Raw genomic sequence first — 23,807 nt, 5'->3', positions numbered from 1 at the left:
TCCTCTGTCACGTTATCCCCAAGTGTAGCTCGTCTTCCTAAATCCTTCCTCTCCCAAGGATGAGGTCTTTGGAGCTTCTGTAGCACTGGGTTTTTATGGGATTGTGTTGCTAGCCCCATGCCGAGCCCTCCTCTTTGTGCATCTTGGCTTGGGATGGTCCATGGCAGAGTTCTCCTACTCACACTGCCATCCATTTTTCTTTCATCTATGTGCCCATGTAAGAGTCTCTTAAATTTCTCTAAACATCTACCCTGTCTCTGTCTCACCACCAACCCTAGCAATGCATTCCATGTACTTACCACTCTTTTTGTAAAAAAAAACCTACCTTTGATCTTCCCCCTTTACTTTCCCCTTAAAATTATGTCCTCTCATGCTAGCCAATGCCACCCTAGGAAAACGTTCATCACTATCCCTATTTCTACAATGAAGAATACTGCTATCCTCCAATGCACAGATATGAATTGCTATCCCAATTTCCCTTAATATTATACTCCAATATTGCTAACCATATTGATAGACTCTGCTCTTCATCTCTCCACAATGAGTTACACCACTATCCCCTCTCATTATTGAGAGGAAGCTCTTCCTTCTCCACCCACAACATACGATATTACCCCCCTCTCTTCACTTTTGCTTCTTAGGCAGTCACGCAGATCGAGGATGACTTGCTTCCACACTATCTGGCTGCTGGGTATTGATCCTTGAACAGAGTACATTCTTTATCCTTTCCTCTGGTTTGATCAAATGGTAACACTGTTCAAATTCCTAAAGCTTTCATCATGGTACAATTGCTCACTTCACACAGAGATACTCCAGGGACAGAGACAGGGCGGAAAGGAGGAAATTCTTCCCCTCAGCAGACCTATCTGAAAGTAGAGGAAAGAGGCTTAGGGTAAGGGTTTAATGGAGGCTCCGAGGAAGAGGAAAGAGGTTTAGGGTAAGGGTTTAATGGAGGCTGTGAGGAAGAGCTTTTTCACACACAGAGTGGAGAGAATCTATAGTGCACTGCCTGATTGGGTGATAGAGATAGGTGCTCTCACACAATCTGAGTAGTATCTAGACGAGCACTTGAATTACTAATGCTCAGGAGGTTACAGACCAACCGTTGGTAAACGGGATTAGTGCTGATTGGTAGTTGAGGGCTGGCATGAACATTGTGGGATGAAAGGCTTACCACATATTGCTAACTTTTGTGTAGATATACCGAGCTAAGGCTTTCTCCACAGGCATATGCATCACCATGACTGTGGTATACTCCTCTCATATACAGTCAGTGGCCACTTTTTTAGGTTCACCTGTACATTGACAAATAGCTAATCAGCCAATTATGTGGCAGCAACTCAGTGCATCAAAGCATGGCTCAGAGGTTCAGTTTGCAAAAACGGCCTCCTCTGCTGTAAAGATGAAGCCACACTCAGGTTGGAGGAACAACACCTTATATTCCGCCTGGGTAGCCTCCAACCTGATGGCATGAACATTGACTTCTCAAACTCTGCTAATGCCCCACCTCCCCCTCGTACCCCATCCGTTATTTATATACACACATTCTTTCGCTCTCTCTCCTTTTTCTCCCTCTGTCCCTCTCACTGCACCCCTTGCCCATCCTCTGGGATTTTTCCCCCTCTCCCCCTTTTCTTTCTCCCTGGGCCTCCTGTCCCATGATCCTCTCATATCCCTTTTGCCAATCACCTGTCCAGCTCTTGGCTCCATCCCTCCCCTTCCTGTCTTCTCCTATCATTTTGGATCTCCCCCTCTCACTTTTAAATCTCTTACTAGGTCTTCTTTCAGTTAGTCCTGACGAAGGGTCTCGGCCCGAAACGTCGACTGTACTTCTTCCTAGAGATGCTGCCTGGCCTGCTGCGTCCACCAGCAACTTTGATGTGTGTTGTCAGAGGTTCAGTTGTTGTTCAGATCAAACATCAGAATGGGGAAAAAATGTGACCTAAGTGACTTTGTCCATGGAATGATTTGTTGGTGTCAGACAGGGTGGTTTGAGTATCTCACAAACTGCTGATATCCTAGGATTTTCACGTTCAAGTGAATAGAGTTTACAGAGAATGAAAAACATCCAGTAAGCAGCAGTTCTGTGAGCAAAAACACCTTGTTAAATGTGAGAGGTCAGAGGAGAATGGCCAGACTGGTTGACAAGATGACAAGAAGGCAACAGCAACTCAAAAATCCACTCATTACGGTAGTGATGTGCAGAAGAACATCTTTGAACGTACAACACGTCGAGCCTTGAAGGGGATGGTCTACAGCAATACAAAATCACAAACATACACACAGTGGCCACTTTATTAGGTACTTCCTATACAAAAGTGACCACTAATACCTCATTTCCTTGCAGTAAAAAACACAATTATTATATATCATTGGAAGCACTGATATTCCAATTTCATGGACTCACCGCCATGTATGCTGCACATCCTGCACTCCTTGTTTTTGCTTTCGAGTCTACCAGTCTCCCGCTAATCCCGAAATCACATAATTTGATTTGACCCCGCTCATCCAGAAGAATATTAGAAGGTTTGACATCTCTGTGAATGACACCATGCTTCTCCTTCAGATAAAACAAAGCTTTGACAATCTGTTTAAAAAAAAATAACATACTTACTATTGAGTTGGGACTAATTATAACACAATGTCAGAATGGATAGAAGTTTCACATGCCTCTGCATCACTTTTAATTTTTCCAAAGTACTTAGATTAAGAGCAGAAGATACAAGAAAAGAATTAGGCCACTCCATCCATTTAGTCTGCTCTGCCATTCAACCACGGCTGAATTTTTTAACCCTATTCTGCCTTCTTCCTGTAGCTCTTAACCCTCTTTACCAACCCAGAACCCATCAATTTCTGCCTTTAGTACACCCAATGATTTGACCTCTACAGCCTTCTGTGACAGTAAGTTGTAGACTCACCATGCTCTGGCTAAAGAAATTCTTCCTCATCTCAGTTTTGAAGGGACAGCTCTTCATTGTGCCCTTGGAAGTTATACTCTCAAAATAATGGAAACATCTTCCCCCTGTTCACTGTATCCAGGCCTTTCAATATTCTGTAGATTTCAATGAGATCCCCCTACTTCTTTCTGAGTTCTACAGAGTACAGGCCCCAAGTCATCAAACTCAAATTACAGTAACATGCTTTCTATTGCTTGACAGACTCAATTTAGTGAACTAAACATATTTTACAGATCATAGGCTTAAACCATCTTCCACATCAGATGGAGGTTTGATAGCAACGTAACAAATATTCAATGTGAGCTAAAGTTTAAGTTCAGCCTGGAAAAGTGTCCCCTCAAACTAAAAGCAACAGTAAAAAGATATAAACAATGGTAGCAGACCTGCCTAGAACTTGTAGCAGCACTGCAATATTCATTGGATATCCAGATATATTAGCAATTGGACCCCTATCTGGCAGCAATCTATAAATGGAATGGCACTGGTCTTTATTGCAGCTTTGCAACCAAATTAAGTGCTGCTTCCCTTTGTTACCACTGATAGCATTAGATTTTTGTGACATTTTTGACAGTCCTTGCACATCTCAAATGCAAGGAAGTGCTCAAACACAACCAAGAGACATTGATTTAAAAAAAAATGGGATTTCAAAATAGCATTTTCTTTATCTATCCAATGCTTTAATTTTTTTTTGGTATTTAATAAGGTTTCACAGTATGTAGAATCTCAGTTTATTAGTTTCTCTCAGTAACTGGTAATAACAAAATAAGGCTACTTTGCCCAGGCTTGATGGTACAGGCCACATTATAAAACTGAACCCAGAATCAAGGCTATTGTTACATTGGGACAATGAACAACACAGAATAAATGCATTGTTTTTGTGTTGTGTTGTCAAACTATGGATGTGATTATCTTTATCAAATGAGTTCACAGAGCAGGGAATATTCCCAATGGTCTCTTATACTCTCATTTCAAAACGGCAACAAGAAAGGCCATTCATCAAAACACACTGAACCTTCCCATGAATCATGTGACAAACTTTCCTCTTCATGTCAACAGCAAGTGTATCCGAGGATATTAGAATATTCCTTTAACATGTTCTGAATCCTTACCGCAACCGTCATTTTGCCAAGAATCTTTTCTGGAATAGGCCCCTGAATCCGTTTCTTCAGCTTCTCAGCACATGTACCCATCAGTTCCATGGCAATGAACACATCAGTCTGCACATTACAGAAAGCAACTCTGGGTCATCACATAAGAGTCTCAAAACGTGTGCTTATAGGTCTTAGGTTACTTGGAAGCATTAATTTTTTAATATATGCAGTGGCTCTCTGTATTTCTCTACAAGGGATTTTTACAAGATAATTAATTCAAAATCTAGATAAATAAGGCGAGAAGCACACTATCTACCCATTGATAGTGAGTATCTGGAGCTACGTGAATATAGCAGATATTAATTCAAGCAAGAACCAGGCTTCAGTTCTTAAACAACAGGAATTCTGCAGATGCTGAAAATTCAAGCAACACACATCAAAGTTGCTGGTGAACGCAGCAGGCCTGGCAGCATCTCTACGAAGAGGTGACTCTTCCTTCAGTTAGTCCTGACGAAGGGTCTCGGCCTGAAACGTCGACTGCACCTCTTCCTAGAGATGCTGCCTGGCCTGCTGCGTTCACCAGCAACTTTGATGTGTGTTGCTTCAGTTCTTAATGCAGATTGTAAAGTGCAAGCAGTAAATTGAAGTTAAACTGGCTCACAGACAAAGAGATTACATATGCATCTGCCAAACGTTAAAATGATGGGTTATGCTAATTGGCTTGCATCAAACCAGGCAATAAGGCTAAGGTATTTGCACCATTGTGACTTGGCAGACCAGACTGAAATTGTCACTTAACATATCAAACATGACCACAGGTATAGTTGCAGTCAATAGCTGATCTACTGTGTACTCTGGTGTCTGGCTCTCTGCCTTCATAGTTTTTAGAATATCTGTGTCAATAGGAGTGTTTGAACAGAGGTGTCTCCCACTGTAGATACGTAATTCAAAGGAAGTACTGTCAAACAAAAAAATATTGAAGGAAACAATATCATTGCAACTATTGAAATTGTATTGAATCACCTGCTGCTATCTTTGATATTAAGGGTGTAAAAAAAGTTAATGTACTTTTCGATTTATGAGCTCCTACCATGCATGAGTGTCTCTGCAAGAACGTCTGTTATGTTGTGATGGAGTTGTGTTCATATCCACAACTCCAGTTTCTCTCCAGTGACTTTGATCCCAGTCACAACATCCATGACTGCATGATGTGCTTTCAAACCAAGTTTATAACATTACATTGGCTCTTACATTGATGTCTTGTCATTATCCAGCTCAAACCAAATCATCAAGCTCATTGATGACACAACGTTTGGCCTCATCAGCAAAAATGATGAGATGGCATAGAGAGAGGAGGTAGAGCGGCTGATAATATGGTGCAAGCACAACAACTTGAGTCTGAACATGGACGTGACCAAAGAGATGATTGTGAACTTAGGAAGATGAAGGTTGACCACTCCTCACTGCATATAAAATGCTCCTCAGTGGAGTGTTAAGGAGTACCAAGTTGCTGGGAGTGCTGGCACATAATGGACAATCACACCTGGTCTCTCAACACCACATCTTTGGTCAAGAAAACACAGCAGCGTCTCCACTTCCTGAGGATATCGATGCAAGTGAGGCTCTCTCCCCCACCCCATTCTAACCAAATTTTACAGGACCACCAATGAGAGTGTCCTAACAACCCACATCAACAGCTGGTATTGGAATTGCAAGGCATCTCACCACAAGTCCGTACAAAGGATTGCAAGGACTGCTTAAAGGATCATGAGGTCTCTCTCCTACCCATCAGAACTATTTATCAAGAGCTCTGCATACACAGGGCCCTTAGGACTATCAGCAATTCCTCCCACTCATCCAGAAATTCTTTGATCCCCTATCATCAGGCAGAGAAACAGCAGAATTAGGACAAGAACTGTCAGGATGAGAAACAGCTTCTTCCCCCAAGCTGTAAGACTACTGAACTCCCTGCTGTGCCACCCAGATCTCATTACGAATGAAGTGCCAGTAGTATTATAATGTTTACTTTTTTAAGCTGGATCATACATTTCTCTTATTATTTGTTAATTTATTTGTGGTAATATTGTTTTACATTATGTTTGAGATATACTGTATATACTGTGTTGTGCACCTTGGTCTGGAGGAACGTTGGTTCGTTTGGCAGTGTACATGTGTATGGTTGAATGACAATAAACTGAACGTGAACTTGAACATACGCACTAAATAAAAGGGAAGTTTCTCTGTTTCCTATATTCTTTGAAGAAAATCCAGCTCCTACTCACACTCACACAAAAGAAAATATCTCTGTAGAAGGTTTACATGCACAAGCCAAGGGGCTGCTGTTGCCATATGTTATTGTGAAGACGACATTCAGGGCACGTGCTTACGTTGGTAATGAAGGTCCCATAGCACTGCACGATGTAAGGGCAGTCATGACTTTTCAACACCACATCCAAATCCATCAGGATTCGCTTGTTCTCCTCTTTGTTACCTGAGCGCCGCATTTGCTGAAAATAAGAAAAAAAAACAAAGCTATGAGCTTTAGTACTATCAAGTCAGACCTCCACACAAATCATGAGGTAACCGTGCCATCCCACACCCACACCTGGGAAAATCCGATCATCTGGTTGTACTTCTACTCCCAGTGTATAGGCAAAAGTTAAAGACCATTTCAGAATCAGGTTTAAAATCACTGGCATAGCTGGTAAAATTTGTTGTTAAGTGGCATCAACAGTACATTGCAATACATAATTAAAAACTACAAATTACAGTAAATACACATACAATACATATAAAAAGCTAAATTAAATAAGAGGTGCAAAAAGAAAGAAAATGTAGTGAGGTATTGTTCATGAGTTCACTGTTCATTCCAGAAATCTGATGGCAGAGTGGAAGAAGCTATTCCTGAATAGTTGAGTGTACCTTCAGGCTCCTGTACCTCCACCTGCTGGTAGCAATGAGAAAAGGACACGTCCTGGGTGATGGGGGTCCTTAATGATGGATGCTGCCTTTTGAAAATGTCCTGGATGCTGGGAAGGCTAGTGCCCATGATGGAGCTGACAGAGTTTACAACTTTCTGCAGCTCCTTTCAATCCTGTGCAGTGACTCCACCCCTCCATACCAGACAGTGATGCAGCCAGTTAGAATGCTCTCCATGGTACATCTGTAGAAATTTCTGAGTGTCTTTGGTGACATACCAAGTCTCCTCAAACTCCTAATGAAATATAGCCACTGCCGTACCTTCTTTGTAACGGCATCGATATGCTGGGCCCAGGATTGATCCTTGGAGGTGTTGACACCCTGGAACTTAAAATCTTCTCACCCTGTCCACTTCTGGTCCCTCTATGAGGATTGATCTGTGTTCCCTTGTCTTATTCTTTCTGAAGTTCACAATCAATTTTCTGGTCTTACCAACGTTGAGTACAAGGTTGTTGCTGCGACACTACTTCACTAGCTGATTTATCTCACTCCATATGCTTTCTCTTCACCATCTGAAATTCTGCCAACAATAGTCCTGTCATCAGCAAATCTATAGATGGCACTTGAGCTGTGCCTAGCCACACAGTCAGGGTGTAGAGAGAATACAGCAGTGGGCTAAACACACATCCGATGTGTCCCAGTGCCAACTATCAGTGAGTTGGAGATGTTAATTTTCGATCTGCACAGACTGTGATCTTCCAGTAAGGAAACTAAGAATCCATTTGCAGAGGAAGGTACAGAAGCCCAGGTTTTGGGAGCTTTTTGATCAGAACTGTGCTGTAGTCAATAAACAACAATGTAACACAAGTATTAATATTGTCCAGGTGATCCAAGTCTGCGTGAAGAGTCAATGAGTTCGGATCCACTGTAGACCTACTGAGGTGATAGGCAATTCTCAGCGGGTCCAGGTTCTTGTTAAGGCAGGAGTTGATTCTCACCACAAACAACCTTTCAAAGCACTTCACAACCATAGGTGTGAGTGCTACTAGTTGATCGTCATTAAGGCAGCTTACCCTGCTCTTCTTGGGCACTGGTATGATTGTTACCCTTTTGAAGCAGGTGGGAACTTGTGACTGTAGCAAGAGAGATTGAACATATCTTTTCACACACCGCCAGTTGGTTGGGACAGGTTTTCAGAGCCCTACCAGCTACATCATCAGGGCCTGTCACCTTGCAAGGTTCACCCTCTTAATATGTTCTGATGTCAGCCTTTGAGACAGTTCACAGGGTCACCAGATGCTGCAGGGATCCTCATGAGATTAGTTTTATTCTCCCTTCCAAAGCAAGCTTAAAAGGTGTTGATCTCTTCGGGGAGTGAAGCATCACGCCATTCATGATATTAGGTTTCGCTTTGTAGGATGTAATGGCCTGCAAACTCTGCCACAGTAGATGGACATCTGATTTTGCCTCTAACCTCATTCTGAATTGTTCTTTTGCTCTTAAGGTAGTTTTCCATAAGTCGTACTTGGCCTTTTTGTATAGTCCTGGATTACCAGACTTGATCTAACCCTTAGCAGACTACAATCTGATAGTTCATTCATGGCTTTTGATTCCGGTATGTATGGTATGCTCTCATGGGCACCCACTAATCCACACAAATTTTAATGAAGTCAGTGATGGTTGTGGTGAATTCATTCAGACGCGAAGACCAATTCTTGAATACAGTCCAGTCCACTGAATGAAAACAGTCCTGTAAGCTCTCTTGCACTTCCCTTGTCCCTACCATCTTGGTCCTCTCTACTGGTGCTGCAGTCTTCAGTTTCTACCTATATTCAGGAAGTACAGCCAGAAGATCAGACTTTCCAAAGTGTGGGTGTGAGATGGTACGGTAAGTGCTTTTGATGGTAGTATAACAGTGGTCCAGTGAATTGGCTCCACTGGTTCCACAAGTGATAAGTTTGGTAATAATTATTTACAGACTTCTTCAAGCTGGCCTGGTTAAGACCCCTAAAATGATGGGGAAGGCATTAGGATATGCTATTTCATGCCTGTTGATTACATTGCTCAGTTTGTCTGGAGCCTGTCTGACATTGGCCTGAGGTGGGATGTACACCTCTACCAAGATAATGGCTGAAAACTCACACAGCAAGTAAAATGGATGACACTCAATTGTGAGGTGTTCCAGGCAGATTGAGCAGCACTGGGTAAAAACCACAACATTCGTGCACCATGAGGAGATAATCATAAAGCATACTCCACTTGGAGAGGAAACAGTTTTAAGGTGCTTGGATATAGGTACAGAGGGGATGTCAGGGGTAAGTTTTTTTACGCAGACAGTGGTTAGTGCATGGAATGGGCAGCCAGTGACTGTGGTGGATACAGATACAATAGGGTCTTTTAAGAGGCTCCTGGATAGGTACATGGAGCTTAGAAAAATAGGGGGCTATGGGTAACCCTAGGTAATTTCTACAGTAAGTACAAGAGAAAGGCCTGTATTGTGCTGTAGGTTTTCTATGTTTCTACTTCTTCTGCCTTTGAAAGACTCAGCAGTCTTATTTTGACGGTAAATCATGAAGCCAGCAAGCTACATTGCTGCGTCCAGAATGGCAGGACCATAGAACCATAGAACATTACAGCACAGAAACAGGCCTTTTGGCCCTTCTTGGCTGTGCCAAACCATTTTTCTGCCTAGTCCCACTGACCTGCACACGGACCAGATCCCTCCATACACCTCTCATCCATGTACCTGTCCAAGTTTTTCTTAGATGTTAAAAGTGAGCCCGCATTTACCACTTCATCTGGCAGCTCATTCCACACTCCCACCACTTTCTGTGTGAAGAAGCCCCCCCACCCCCGATGTTCCCTTTAAACTTTTCCCCTTTCACCCTTAACCCATGTCCTCTGTTTTTTTTTCTCCCCTAGCCTCAGTGGAAAAAACCTGCTTGCATTCACTGTATCTATACCCATCATAATTTTATATACCTATATCAAATCTCCCCTCATTCTTCTACGCTCCAGGGAATAAAGTCCTAACCTATACAACCTTTCTCTGTAACTCAGTTTCTCAAGTCTCGGCAACATCCTTGTAAACCTTCCCTGCACTCTTTCAACCTTATTAATATCCTTCCAAGTCTCCGTAAAACAAAAAAACACAATTGCCTCTGATATCCCTCTGATACAACAATCTAGCTTTGAGGTCCCTGATTTTATTTACCACAGATTGTGCCTTTGCCAACAGAATAGCCAGTAGTGGAAGTTGGAACCCTCTTCTTAAATAAATTTTTAATCCATTGCAGCACCCTCTCTTCCACTACCTTAAAGGGGAACTGCGCTAGCAACTGGAGACTGCCATACAAGATTCGTTGACTTTGAGTACTGATAGATTTTTTTAAATGCCTTGAAAAGTTATTACTTACTGTATTGTCCATGGCTGTAGCTGTGGAATTCAGCTATAGCAGTCTGAAACAGGAATATTTGATGATTTCCATCGGAGAGGATCACACGAGCTGCCTTCTTAATGGTGCCCCAGAAGCATATCAAGAAGGTATGATCGAGGGAGGCAGAGGTGTGTTTACAAACTGCTTTGAGTTGGTGGATTAGACAATATTCAGGGATTCAACTCTGAATCTCAATGAACATGCCACAGTTATCATTGACTTCAATAAGACCTGTGTGGATGATGTGTGCCTTTGAAAACATACCAGACATACCGACACTAAAAGCCAAGAATGAATCAGGAGATCTGTAGTCTGCTGAGGGCAGATCTGTGGCATTCAAGGCCGGTAATCCAGAATTATACAAGAAGTCCGAGTACAACCTATGGAAGGTGAGAAGCAAGAAAACAATTCCAACTGAAGTTACACATGGAATCAGATACACGCCAGCTTTGGCAAGGTTTGTAGGCCATTAGTTTCTGCAAGGTCAAACTATGGACTCACCCTCAGTGACTCTTCCTCTCATGCTTTCAATGTTTATTGCCTAATTATTTATTATTTTTTTCATTTTGTATTTGCACAGTTTGTTGTCTTTTGCACATCAGTTGTTTGCCCGTCCTGTAGGATGTGGCTTTTCACTGATTTTATTATGTTTTTGGATTTATCATAAGTGCCTGCAAGAAGACGAATCTCAGGGTTGTATTTGGAAACATATATGTACTTTGATAATAAATTTACTTTGAACTTTAAACTTTGACTTATCCAGTATCGCGTGTCAGAGAAAATTAGATTACAGGAAATAAGAGATCTGGGAATACAATTCCATAATTCCTTGAAAGTGGCATCACAATTTGATAGGGTCATAAAAACAGAGTTTGGCCTTCATAAATCAAAAGTACTGAGTACAGGTGTTCCGATGTTATGTTAAAGTTGTATAAGGTGTTGGTGAGACCTGATTTGCAGTACTGTGTGCAGTTCTGAACACCTACCTACAGGAAAGGGTACAGAGAAACTTTACAAGGATGTTGCCAGGTCTTGGGGATCTGAGATATAGGGAAAGGTTGAATAGGTTCGGACTTTATTCCCTGGAGTGAAGCAGAATGAAGGGAGACTTGACAGAGGCATACAAAATTATGAGGGGTACAGACAGAGTAGATGCAAACAAGTTAAATGTAAAACAGGTTGACCGTGTGGTTAAGAAGGCATACAGTGCATTGATCTTCATTAATCATGGGATTGAGTTCAAGAGCCAAGAGGTAATGTTACAGCTATAAAGTCCTGACGAAGGGTCTCAGCCTGAAACATCGACTGCACCTCTTCCTACAGATGCTGCCTGGCCTGCTGCGTTCACCAGCAACTTTGATGTGTGTTGCAGCTATAAAGGACCCTGGTCAGACCCCACTTGGAGTACTGTGCTCAGTTCTGGTCAGCTCTCTACGGGAAGGATGTGGAAACTATAGAAAGGGTGCAGAGGAGATTTACAAGGATGTTGCCTGGATTGGGAAGCATACCTTATGAGAACAGGTTTAGTGAACTTGGTCTTTTCTCCTTAGAGCGACGGAGGATGAGAGGTGACCTGATAGAGGTATATAAGGTGATGAGAGGCATTGATCATGTGGATAGTCAGAGGCTTTTTTCCAGGGCTGAAATGGCTAACATGAGAGGGCATAGTTCTAAGGTGCTTTCAGAGGGGATGTCAAGGGTAAGCTGTTGTGTTTCTGTTTACACAGAGAGTGGTGAGTGCATGGATTGGGCTGTGTGACTGTGGTGGAGGCGGATACAATAGGGTCTTTTAAGAGGATCCTGAATAGGCACATGGAGCTTAGAAAACTAGAGGGCTATGGGTAACCCTAGGTAATTTCTAAAGTAAGTACACATTCGGCACAGCATTGTGGGCTGAAGGGCCTGTATTGTGCTGTAGTTCCTTCTATGTTTCTAAAATATTTGAGGGAACATGAGGAGGCACTTCTTCATTCAGAGGGCGGTGAGACTATTAAATGAGCTACCAATGGACGTAGTGAATACGGGTTTGATTTAAACACCTAAGAGAAGATTGGAAAAGTACATGGATAGGAGAGTTATGGAGGGCTATGACCCAGGTGCAGGTCAATGGGACTTGGCAGATTAATAGTTCGAAGGGCCTGCTTCTGTGTTGTAGTTCTTTATGACTTTCTTTACACAATAACAATAAGACTGATTTATCTGGTATCCCACGTGAGAGAAAATTAGTTTACAAAAAACCAATGATGGAACACACATCAAAGTTGCTGGTGAACGCTGCAGGCCAGGCAGCATCTCTAGAAAGAGGTACAGTTGACGTTTCGGTGATTTGATGAGAAAAACTGTCTCCATCTATGTTGTAAGGAAGTATTAGTACTCAAGTTCTCTTGTAACAAAGGCCAACATACCACTTTCCATCTTTTTTTACTTGCTACATCTGCCTGTTGGCCTTCAGCAACTTACCAATGAGTACACTCAAGTTTCTATGAACAGGATTGAAAGATCAAGCTACATTTGTCTTAATGGAAGGAGCCTGAGACAGATGAACCCAAAACATTCAACAGCATGTGGAAATGACTTTGATACAATCACTGAGATATGTTTGATAGAAGGGTAGGGCAGGCATCTCAACATTCCATGGTATAGAAGTTTCGGACATGAGAGAGGAATGCAAAAGAGAAAAGGCATTGCATTGTTTGATCAGGGAGACCATCACTGCAGTAATGAGGGAGGATGCCTTAAAATGCTCTTCAAATGAGGCTGCTAGAGTAAATCTTAGGAATAGAGAAAGGGGTAATCACTTCGCTGTGATTTTCTATAGGCCCTCCAACAGTTAACAGGAGATAAGGAGGAGGTATGTAGGCAAATCGCAGAGAGAAGTGCAAGAAGAACATGGTTAGAGTAGTAGAGGATAAGGTTAGAGTAGGTTTACCAATACTAACTGGAGTTGTTTTAATGGAAAAGAACTAGGCAAAGGGCATTTTGAAATACATCCAGGAGAGCATTTTGTGCTTGTATGTAGGTAGTTTGACAAGGGATGGGGCACTGCCTTAGGGAATGGAGTTGGCCAGGTGGATGAGGAGTCTTTGGTGAGCCCTTTGCAGGTAGTAACCATAACTTTAAGTTTCAAAGTATTTATATAAAGGGAAAAGGATAGCCAAGTGTTTTTAATCTAAGTTTTTGAATTGGGGCAAAGTAGGACTCAGCCATTTCCATCATGGTTATAATCCTCTTCACCATTGTGGATATCTTCAAGAGACAGTGGCTCAAGGTGGTGGTGTCCATCATGAAACCCTTTCTGCATCCAGGACATGCCCCTTTTTTGTTACTACCATTGGGAAAGACGTAAAGGAGCCTGAAGACCCACATTGAATGTTTTCGGAACAGCTTCTTCCCCTCATAAACGAGAAAATCCGCAGATGCTTCATCAAGCACCCACGCTCCGTCTGCCAGAAAAAGTAGGATCTCCCAGTGGCCACATTTTAACTCCACTTCCCATCTCCATTCCGACATGTCAGTCCATGTCCTCCTCCACTACTGCAATGAGGCTACCCTCAGGTTGGAAGAGCAACACCTTATATTCTGTCTGAGCAGCCTCCAACCTGATGACATGAACATTGATTTCTCAAATTTCCTGTAATAGTGCCTACTCCCCCTCACCATTCCCATTTCCCTCTCTCAGCTTATCTCATTTCCAGCCCATCACGTCCCTTAAGTGCTCCTCCTCTTTCCCTTTCTTCCTCCCCAATCAGATTCCTCCTTCCCAACCCCTTATCTCTTTCACCAATCGATTTCCTAGCTCTTCACTTCACCTCTCCCACCCTCCCAGTTTCACCTATCACCTACTATCTTGTATTTCTTCATCCCTTCCCCCCCACTTTCTCACTCTGACTTCCCATCTTTTTTCTCTGGTTCTGATGAAGGGTCTTGGCCCAAAACATCAACTGTTTACTCTTTTCCATAAACGTTGCTTGGCCTACTGAGTTCCTTCAGCATTTGGTGTGTGTAGCTTCTTCCCCTCTTCCATTTAGATTTCTGAATGGTTTATGAATCCATGAACACTACCTCATTATTCATTTTTAGCACTATTTATTTTGTAACATAGTATTTTTATGTTTTGCACTGTAATGCTACTGCAGAACGACAAATCTCACGACACATTAGCAATAATAAAACTGATTCTGTTTCAACCTTGTCCACCCCAGTGAAAACCAGGTACAAACAGCTTCAAATACACTGAAGAACGTTCAATGATTTTCACGGTTCATCAATAAACAGTAAGCTTGGATAACAGAATTTTTCCCTCTGCTTTTGAAAATATTTTTTTTCCAGAAGAAGGGTCATGAAAGCAAGAAACAAAACCCTCAAATATCTCCTCATTCTCATTCAAACTGGATAGGCATGCCTTACTCACCTTCACAGCTATTATGTGTCCAGACTTCTTGAATCTCATTTTCCAGACCTGCCCACATGTACCACTGCCGATCTCACCCAGGTTTTCCAGGTCACTGATTTCGGCCTGATATCGCTGACACAAATGCAAGAAGCAATGGTCAATTATAAACTCTGATCTGCAACATTTGACCATGATATTAGATATGTAACTGGCAGACATTCAGTACAAAACAGGCCCTTTAGCCCACTGTATGCACCAACCATGAACTGATAAAATGTAAAATTGCAGGCGCACATCCTGTTCATCACAGCTTATTGAGCAGGGGTAACTACTGTCCAATCAGCAAAATGATGAAAGCTTTCAAGCAGTTTTTATCTAATAAACTGGTCACTAATGCTTACATAATGTAACTCCAGACTTCATTATAGACCTCAGAGCTCAAGTGACAGTAACTGCTCTTTACAACAAGGAAACAATTGAGCAAATACGGCATCAGGACTACTGATATTAATAGGTAACAAAAGAAAATGATCCAACAGCTGGAGCCTAATGTAGAGCCTTAATTAAAAGTTTGTAAAAATAGATTGTGGATTAGTTGACTAGAATCAGGGAGGCTGAACTTTTCATTAAAATATTAACTACATAATGCACTAGTAAAAGTCAGGGCACAGCTGTCTTGCAAGAAATCATATCAAGAGAAAGAACCAATGGACATTGGTTGCAAAGAAAAAGCATTTCAGGATGTATATTGTATACATTTCTGACATTAACTTGTACCTTTGAACATTGACATTACCTTCTTTAACCTACAAGTATCAATGGATATTCTTTTAAGAGTGCCAAAAGCAAGTTTCTGCCTTGTTATCTGGGCAAAGTTAGGCCACATTCCTTTGAAAAAGTAAACATACTAGGTTGGCTATACACACAACAGATTTCCAACATCTGCAGAATCTCACATTTGTCCCCCTTCGCCCACACCTCAGCAAGTTCCGTGTTCGCCATGATGCGGAACTTTTCTTCCGCCGTCTCCATCCCTACTTCTTCGGCAAGGACTCTTCCACCCCCACCGATGACCCCTTCTCCCGTCTTCAACCCTCCTCTTCTTCATGGACACCCTGCTCTGGTCTTCTGCCTGCTCTGGATCTCTTTATCGCTAATTGCCGACGGGACATCAACCGTGTCCACTTCACTGCACCTTGACCCCATTCCAACCTCACTCCTTCGGAACGCTCTGCTCTCCACTCCCTCCGCACTAATCCTAATCTTATTATTAAACCCGCCGATAAGGGGGGTGCTGTTGTAGTCTGGCGTACTGACCTCTACCTTGCCGAGGCACAGCGACAACTCGCGGATACCTCCTCTTATTTACCCCTCAATCGTGACCCCACTAAGGAGCACCAGGCCATTGTCTCCCACACCATCACCGACTTTATCCGCTCAGGGGATCTCCCATCCACTGCTACCAACCTTATAGTTCCCTCACCTCGCACTTCCCGTTTCTACCTCCTACCCAAGATCCACAAACCTGCCTGTCCTGGCCGACCTATTGTCTCAGCTTGCTCCTGCCCCACCGAACTCATTTCTGCATACCTCGACACAGTTTTATCACCCCTTGTTCAATCCCTTCTGACCTATGTTCATGACACTTCTCACGCTCTTAAACTTTTCGATGATTTTAAGTTCCCTGGCCCCCACCGCTTTATTTTCACCATGGATGTCCAGTTCTTATATACTTCCACCCCCCATCAGGATGGTCTCAAAGCTCTACGCTTCTTTTTGGATTCCAGACCTAATCAGTTCCCCTCTACCACCACTCTGCTCCGTCTAGCGGAATCAGTCTTTACTCTTAATAATTTCTCCTTTGGCTCCCACTTCAAACTAAACATGTAGCTATGGGCACCCGTATGGGTCCTAGCTATGCCTGCCTTTTTGTTGGGTTTGTGGAACAATCTATGTTCCGTGCCTATTCTGGTATCTGTCCCCCACTTTTCCTTCGCTACATCGACGACTGCATTGGCGCTGCTTCCTGCACGCATGCAGAACTCGTTGACTTTATTAACTTTGCCTCCAACTTTCACCTTGCCCTCAAGTTTACCTGGTCCATTTCCGACACCTCCCTCCCCTTTCTAGATCTTTCTGTCTCTGGAGACAGCTTATCCACTGATGTCTACTATAAGCTTACTGACTCTCATAGCTATCTGGACTATTCCTCTTCTCACCCTGTCTCTTGCAAAAACGCCATCCCCTTCTCGCAATTCCTCCGTCTCCGCCGCATCTGGTCTCAGGATGAGGCTTTTCATTCTAGGACGAGGGAGATGTCTTCCTTTTTTAAAGAAAGGGGCTTCCCTTCTTCCACTATCAACTCTGCTCTTAAACGCATCTCCCCCATTTCACGTACATCTGCTCTCACTCCATCCTCCTGCCACCCCACTAGGAATAGGGTTCCCCTGGTCCTCACCTACCACCCCACCAGCCTCCGGGTCCAACATATTATTCTCTGTAACTTCTGCCACCTCCAATGGGATCCCACCACTAAGCACATCTTTCCCTCCCCCCCTCTCTCTGCATTCCGCAGGGATCGCTCCCTACGTGACTCCCTTGTCCATTCGTCCCCCCCATCCCTCCCCACTGATCTCCCTCCTGGCACTCATCCGTGTAAGCGGAACAAGTGCTACACATGCCCTTACACTTCCTCCCTTACCACCATTCAGGGCCCCAAACAGTCCTTCCAGATGAGGCAACATTTCACCTGTGAGTCGACTGGGGTGATATACTGCATCCGGTGCGCCCGATGTGGCCTTTTATATATTGGCGAGACCCGACGCAGACTGGGAGACCGCTTTGCTGAACATCTACGCTCTGTCTGCCAGAGAAAGCAGGATCTCCCAGTGGCCACACATTTTAATTCCACATCCCATTCCCATTCTGACATGTCTATCCACGGCCTCCTCTACTGTAAAGATGAAGCCACACTCAGGTTGGAGGAACAACACCTTATATTCCGTCTGGGTAGCCTCCAACCTGATGGCATGAACATCGACTTCTCTAACTTCCGCTAAGGCCCCAGCTCCCCCTCGTACCCCATCTGTTACTTATTTTTATGCACACATTCTTTCTCTCACTCTCCTTTTTCTCCCTCTGTCCCTCTGAATATACCTCTTGCCCATCCTCTGGGTCCCCCCCCCTTGTCTTTCTTCCCAGACCTCCTGTCCCATGATCCTCTCGTATCCCCTTTTGCCTATCACCTGTCCAGCTCTTGGCTCTATCCCTCCCCCTCCTGTCTTCTCCTATCATTTTGGATCTCCCCCTCCCCCTCCAACTTTCAAATCCCTTACTCACTCTTCCTTCAGTTAGTCCTGACGAAGGGTCTCGGCCTGAAACGTCGACTGCACCTCTTCCTACAGATGCTGCCTGGCCTGCTGCATTCACCAGCAACTTTGATGTGTGTTGTTTGAATTTCCAGCATCTGCAGAATTCCTGTTGTTATCTGCAGAATCTCTTGTCTTTATACCAGCTTAGCTACAATGTTCATTAGGTAAAGGACAGTTATTCTGTCAATATTCTTAGGCAGATAAAACCTTTGTGCCAATAATGCTGAAGCCAGACTGGGTTTAGCTGAAATGATTGTTTAAAAAGGGCATATTAAATTTGCTTGATTAATCTAGTCAAGCCAAAGTGCATCTAGCAAGATGAACCACCGAAAGCTTATTCAGTGACTTGGACATTTTCTTGACTTGTGCTTTTCAACAACCCATTCGCAGAGTTGCTTGGAATGTTCTTTTGTCTTCATAGTGTATTTTTTGCTAGGGTACTGACTCACTAGCAGTTGGACCTTCCAGATACAGGTGTATTTTTACTACAATCAATTGAAACACCTTGACTGCAAACAGGTGATCTCCTTATGAAACTTCATAAACTAATTATGAGACTTCTAAAACCACCTGGCTGCACCAGTGATAATTCAGTGTGTCATACTAAAGGGGGTGAATACTTACTTATACAATCAATTATTTTTAGTTTTATATTTGTATTTAATTTATATCACTTTGTAGAGATCTATTTTCACTTTGACACAAAAGAGTCCTTTTCTGTTGATCAGTGTCAAAAAGCCAAATTAAATTCACCGTGATTCAATGTTGTAAAACAATATAAAACATGAAAGCTTCCAAAGGAGAAGGGTGAATACTTTTTATAGGCACTGAAGGGCAAAAGTGAACATCCAGAGAATGGGAGAATGTGTAACAAACACAAGTCATACACAAGCAAAAACAGAAATTCAGCTAAAGGATCGACACTGGATATTAAGGACAAGACCATAGTGTTTAGAAATAATTTAGGGTGAAATAGGTGTCAAGCTTGAACTCTTAATCATCTTATGTTGGAAATAAGGAAAGTGCAAGCTTTCTCAGTCAATGCTTAATATCAGTTTTCACATCACATAAAGAGATAAAGCACATGAAAAAATATGGAAAACAAAATTAAACCAGGGATAAATAAAAGCTAAAAAATTTAAAGACCCATTTTCTATGTACCTAATACTTTTCCACACCTGGGGCTTTCTTACTAGAGCCAGATCACAGTTCCAACATCCTTCAAATAAACTACGAACAGCAGTATTATATCTCTTACCTGCCCTCCTATTGTCAGGTACCCTGTCTGCTTCATGATTTCTTGCAGCTTCTGCTCAATCTCTATGCTATAAAAACAAACAAGATAAAGATTTTGGCAGACTCTAAACAAGCTGGAAAGTTAGAATGAAAGCCAAAGCTTTTTGCCCCAAAAGCCAGATGATCATTTCCTCCCAACACGGCATGTATTGTCCCAACGACATCTTGTCAAGCTGGATGCGTAAAAGATTGTTAACCTGCAGTGTGTTGCACATGAGATGTAAAAGTACATTGCTCTCTGAAAGTAGAACACAGGTAGACAGGTTGATGGAGAAGATGCACTTCATATTCCTCATGTCATCAAGAAAATCACTGTGGATAGCGCTACAGAACTCTTAACACTGTCAGTAATTTATCACTGAGTCAGACATTGAAACCTCCTTGCTCATCTACACATTCCAACAGCTTCTGGCTCCAAGAATCACTGACCCTTCTTTCTCTTTTTCTATCATCATGCAAACCTCTCAACAAGATTAAAAATGTAAATGCAAATATATGTCGCCAACCTCCACCGTTCAGTAACTTGATGGCTGAATGTCTTTACCTGTTTCACTTTCCCCACTATCCTATTTATCAGAGGTTTACTCACCAGCTTAGCATCTTCCATCTATCACCAGATCCTCTAACCTGTCCAATCAACAAACCCAACAGTCACACCCTGGGAGAGGGGAAGAGCTTCTATCATCATGCAAACCTCTCAACAAGATTTTTATAGGCACTGAAGGGCAAAAGTGAACATCCAATTTCTGAATGGACATTGAACCAATGAACACCACCTTACTACTTTTTTGGCACTACTTATTTCATCTATTCAACATATATATTCATACTGTAATTCATAGTTTCCCCCTCTGTTATTATGTTTTGCATTGTACTGCTGATGCACAGTTAAGAAATTTTACAACATACGCCGGTGATATTAAACCTGATTCTGATCTTTTATCGCAGTGCAGTAAGTTGAAGTTTCAGGATTTTCACACATTGATGAAACAGAAATACATTTCAACGTCACTTCATGCTCCTAATGTAGGTAGTACAGCTCATGATTTTCACAGCTTCTGTTACTGCAATGCACCTGTAAGCAGCACACCTGTAAACTTGTGACTGTGGGTTTAAAATAGGGGATATGAACTTCTCTCTTTCAACAGAAGACAGTAAGCAAGCACACGGCAACAACATGGAGAGTACTAGATTAAAAAAACTAAGTTTAGAAGATCTAAGAAATGTTTCTTTCCAGAAAGGGCTTTCTCTATATCTAGAATATTTCACAGGGAGGAATGAGCAAGGCCAGCATGCAGGTCCAGTGTGTAACTGTCACGTAAGAAGGATGGGAAAAATTAGGTTAGCATCCTTCTTCATGCAAAGGTAATCTTGTGATCATTGACACTACTGGGGATTAGGCAGTGTTTTCATGCTACAGATTAAAAGGGAGGAGTAAAGAAGGCATTTGACCCTACAACAAAGAAATACCATTTTCTTACTTTATTCTTATATACCTTGATTTCTTTAATATGTAGAATTTTATCAATCTCAATTTCTAATGATTGAGCTTGAGTGGCCTCTAGAGTAAGGAATTCCAGAGTCACCAAAGTTCAAAGTATATTCGACTATACACAACCCTGAGATTAATTTTCTTGTGGGCATTCTCAATAAATCTATAGAATAGAGTCAGGGCCCTAGTGAGTGGATTAAAGTCTGTCACGAGCCTTGTGGCCCATCAGGCCGGTGCTTATGCTGGTTTCTGTGGCGTGAAGCGACTGAGAGTACAAGACTCCCCCTCAGGATAGGACGCCAGTCTATCGCGTGGTTAACACCCAGCATTTTTGCCGGTACCCATTCCCAGCTGGGTAGACTGAAGCATTGCGTGGTTAAGTGCCTTGCTCAAGGACACACACGCTGCCTCGGCTAAGGCTCGAACCCATGACCTTCAGATTGCTAGCCCAACGCCCTAACTACTTTGCCACTTATTTTGGCAGTGAATTTGAAAAGTACAGCATCTAAAAAGGAAGAAATGGCCAAGCACTAAGCTGTAAAAGATTTTGGATATCCTTGTATCTGATTGACAAATTGTAGGCAGATTCTATGAAGGTAATGCCACTGAAGGGTAAAGGGTAGGTGGTTTGGCTTTGTCTTACAGATCAATGCCTGGCAGTTTGTAGTGAGATTGCCACCATTAGAGATGAGGAAGAAGAAGGTGTCATGCAGGTATTTACACAGGTATAGTGAGTAATTAGCAATGCTAAAGAAATTGCTAATTGGGAAGGGAAATAAATGTAAACACAGAGATCCTAAGTCTGAGTTACCTGTCAAATATAATTTAATCCTATTAAATATGAGTTGTTGTACTTTGGAAGGACAAATATGGAAAAGTCATATACACTTTAAATAATAGGGTCTGAGTAAGCATTGAGGAACAGAAAGCCTTCTGTAAACTAACTAGTTCAAAGATCCCTGGAGGTGGTGGCACAAGCAGATAAGATAGTGAAAAGGCTTATGGTTCCGTTGCCTTCATTAATCATGGCAGTAAATTTAAAAGCAGGAGGGTTATGGTACAACTTACTAATGTATTTGTCAGACCACAGCTGGAGTACAATTGAGCCTCACCACACAAAAGGAAGGGATTGCACTGGAAAGGATATAGAAGAAATGTTTCACTTATGGAGAAAAAAATTGCTTATTCTTCTTGGTGCAAACTAGCCAATAGGGTCCTGATTGACATTAACAAAATTATCAGTGGCATAGAGAGTGGGAAATATTCCCTTATGGCAGAGATCTCAAAAGTAAAGCGAACAAATTTAGGCTGAGTTGTAAGGGATTTAGAAGGAAGCCGAGAAATTTTTTTTTCATCCAGGAAGTTGTTGGAATCTCCAACTCACAGTCTGAGTAGCTGATGGAGGCAGAGAAATTCAAAAAGTATCTAGACGAGCACTTGAATTGCTAAGGCATGGAAGGCAATTAACTAACTGCTGATAAGTAGGATTAGGACAGATATGTAGCTAATGATCGGCATGGTAAGCCATAGGACCTGCTTCTGAATTCTATGACTTAATGACCTTTGCAATATGAATTACCTGCTGCACCTCATGTTGGCATTCAATGATACGGATATTCAGGTCTCTGAACACTAACATCTCACTCTCTCACCTCAGTAAAAACAGCATTTCTGAATTTTTCTTTCAAAGAAGATAATCACACAAATTTAAACACTGCATTCCATCTGCCACATTCATGCCCATTCACTTAAGAGTGCATCTGTCTCCTTGAAGCCACTTTGCACCCTTATCGCTACTCATAACCCACTTAATTTTGATCCATCAGCAACCTTGGAAATATTATGTTTTTGATCTACTTGGTCAAATTAATGAGGGAGGGAGGGGGAACGTCGACTCAGACCATGAGAGGCCTGCGTCAGGCATTTTCATGCCTTACAAGGCGCAGATTGGAAGTCTATGTGGGGCACAACTCCTCGTACAGACTAGAGCAATGTGTGATTAAGCACCTTGCTCAAGGGCACAAATTAATGAATCGACTGTGTATAGTAGAGGTCCAAGTCATGTAGTACCCTATTAGTCACAACCTGCCAAAGTGAACATGAACCATCTGCAGTTCATTCTTTTCTATCTGCTAACGCTCAATCTGTATATTATCCCAAGCTCCATGAGCCCTGACTTTGGTTAGCAAATCCTTGGGTAAAATTTAAAGAAAGCCTTCCAAAAATCCAATATACCACATCCACTCTTTTCCTTTCATCAATTCTATTGGAAATATCCTCAGAGGTTTCCATTAGATTTAGTCAAACATAAATTCACATTGACTCTGCTCAGTCATGTTATTTTCTAAGTGTTCTGTTACAGCTTTCCTTACAGATTCTAGCATTTCCCTATCAAAATGAGAGTAAAAGGTCAATAGGATATAGAACATAAACACAATACAGGCCCTTCAGCTCACAATGTTGTGTCAATCTTTTAACCTACTCTAATCTAATGCTTCCCTCTCACATAGCCCTCCATTTTTCTTTCATCCATGTGCTGCCCGTCTAAGAACATCTTAAATCTCTCTGATTTATCTGTCTCAACCATCTCCTCTCCCTTCTGAAGTAATGGAGTCATTGTTTGTACTATCCATCCTTTAGCAACCATTCCAGAATCTAAGGATGTTTGGAAGATTATAAACAAAGCAGCTATTATCTTCAAGCTAGCCCACCAAAGTAATTTATTTTTCTTCTTCACCTGCACTGGACGCTTTGTTTTCCAAAGAAATTTAGAATTACTTTCAGTGATCCAAAATAGCAATGGGCACTTGCATAGGTCCCAGCTATGCCTGTCTTTTTGTCAGCTGCGTGG

General features: G+C 42.2%; 1 protein-coding gene across 2 annotated transcripts in view; it reads right to left on the bottom strand.

Annotated features, from left to right (window-relative positions):
- The window catches only part of map2k7 (mitogen-activated protein kinase kinase 7), a 100,985-nt gene that overhangs the window by 29,797 nt on the left and 47,381 nt on the right, over positions 1–23,807 (bottom strand). For both annotated transcript variants that reach the window (XM_072248441.1, XM_072248442.1), the window contains 5 exons: positions 19,427–19,493; positions 14,816–14,929; positions 6,436–6,555; positions 4,067–4,174; positions 2,408–2,587 (listed from right to left, as the gene is read on the bottom strand). In XM_072248441.1, the coding sequence (XP_072104542.1) occupies positions 2,408–2,587; positions 4,067–4,174; positions 6,436–6,555; positions 14,816–14,929; positions 19,427–19,493 (589 nt within the window). The remainder of the gene's footprint in view (positions 1–2,407; positions 2,588–4,066; positions 4,175–6,435; positions 6,556–14,815; positions 14,930–19,426; positions 19,494–23,807) is intronic.

The sequence above is a fragment of the Mobula birostris genome, chromosome 32 (genome assembly GCF_030028105.1).
Source record: "Mobula birostris isolate sMobBir1 chromosome 32, sMobBir1.hap1, whole genome shotgun sequence".
NCBI classification, from domain to species: Eukaryota; Metazoa; Chordata; class Chondrichthyes; order Myliobatiformes; family Myliobatidae; genus Mobula; species Mobula birostris.
Note: the sequence above shows the minus strand (reverse complement) of the source record. Positions and strands in the feature narration are given on the sequence as shown.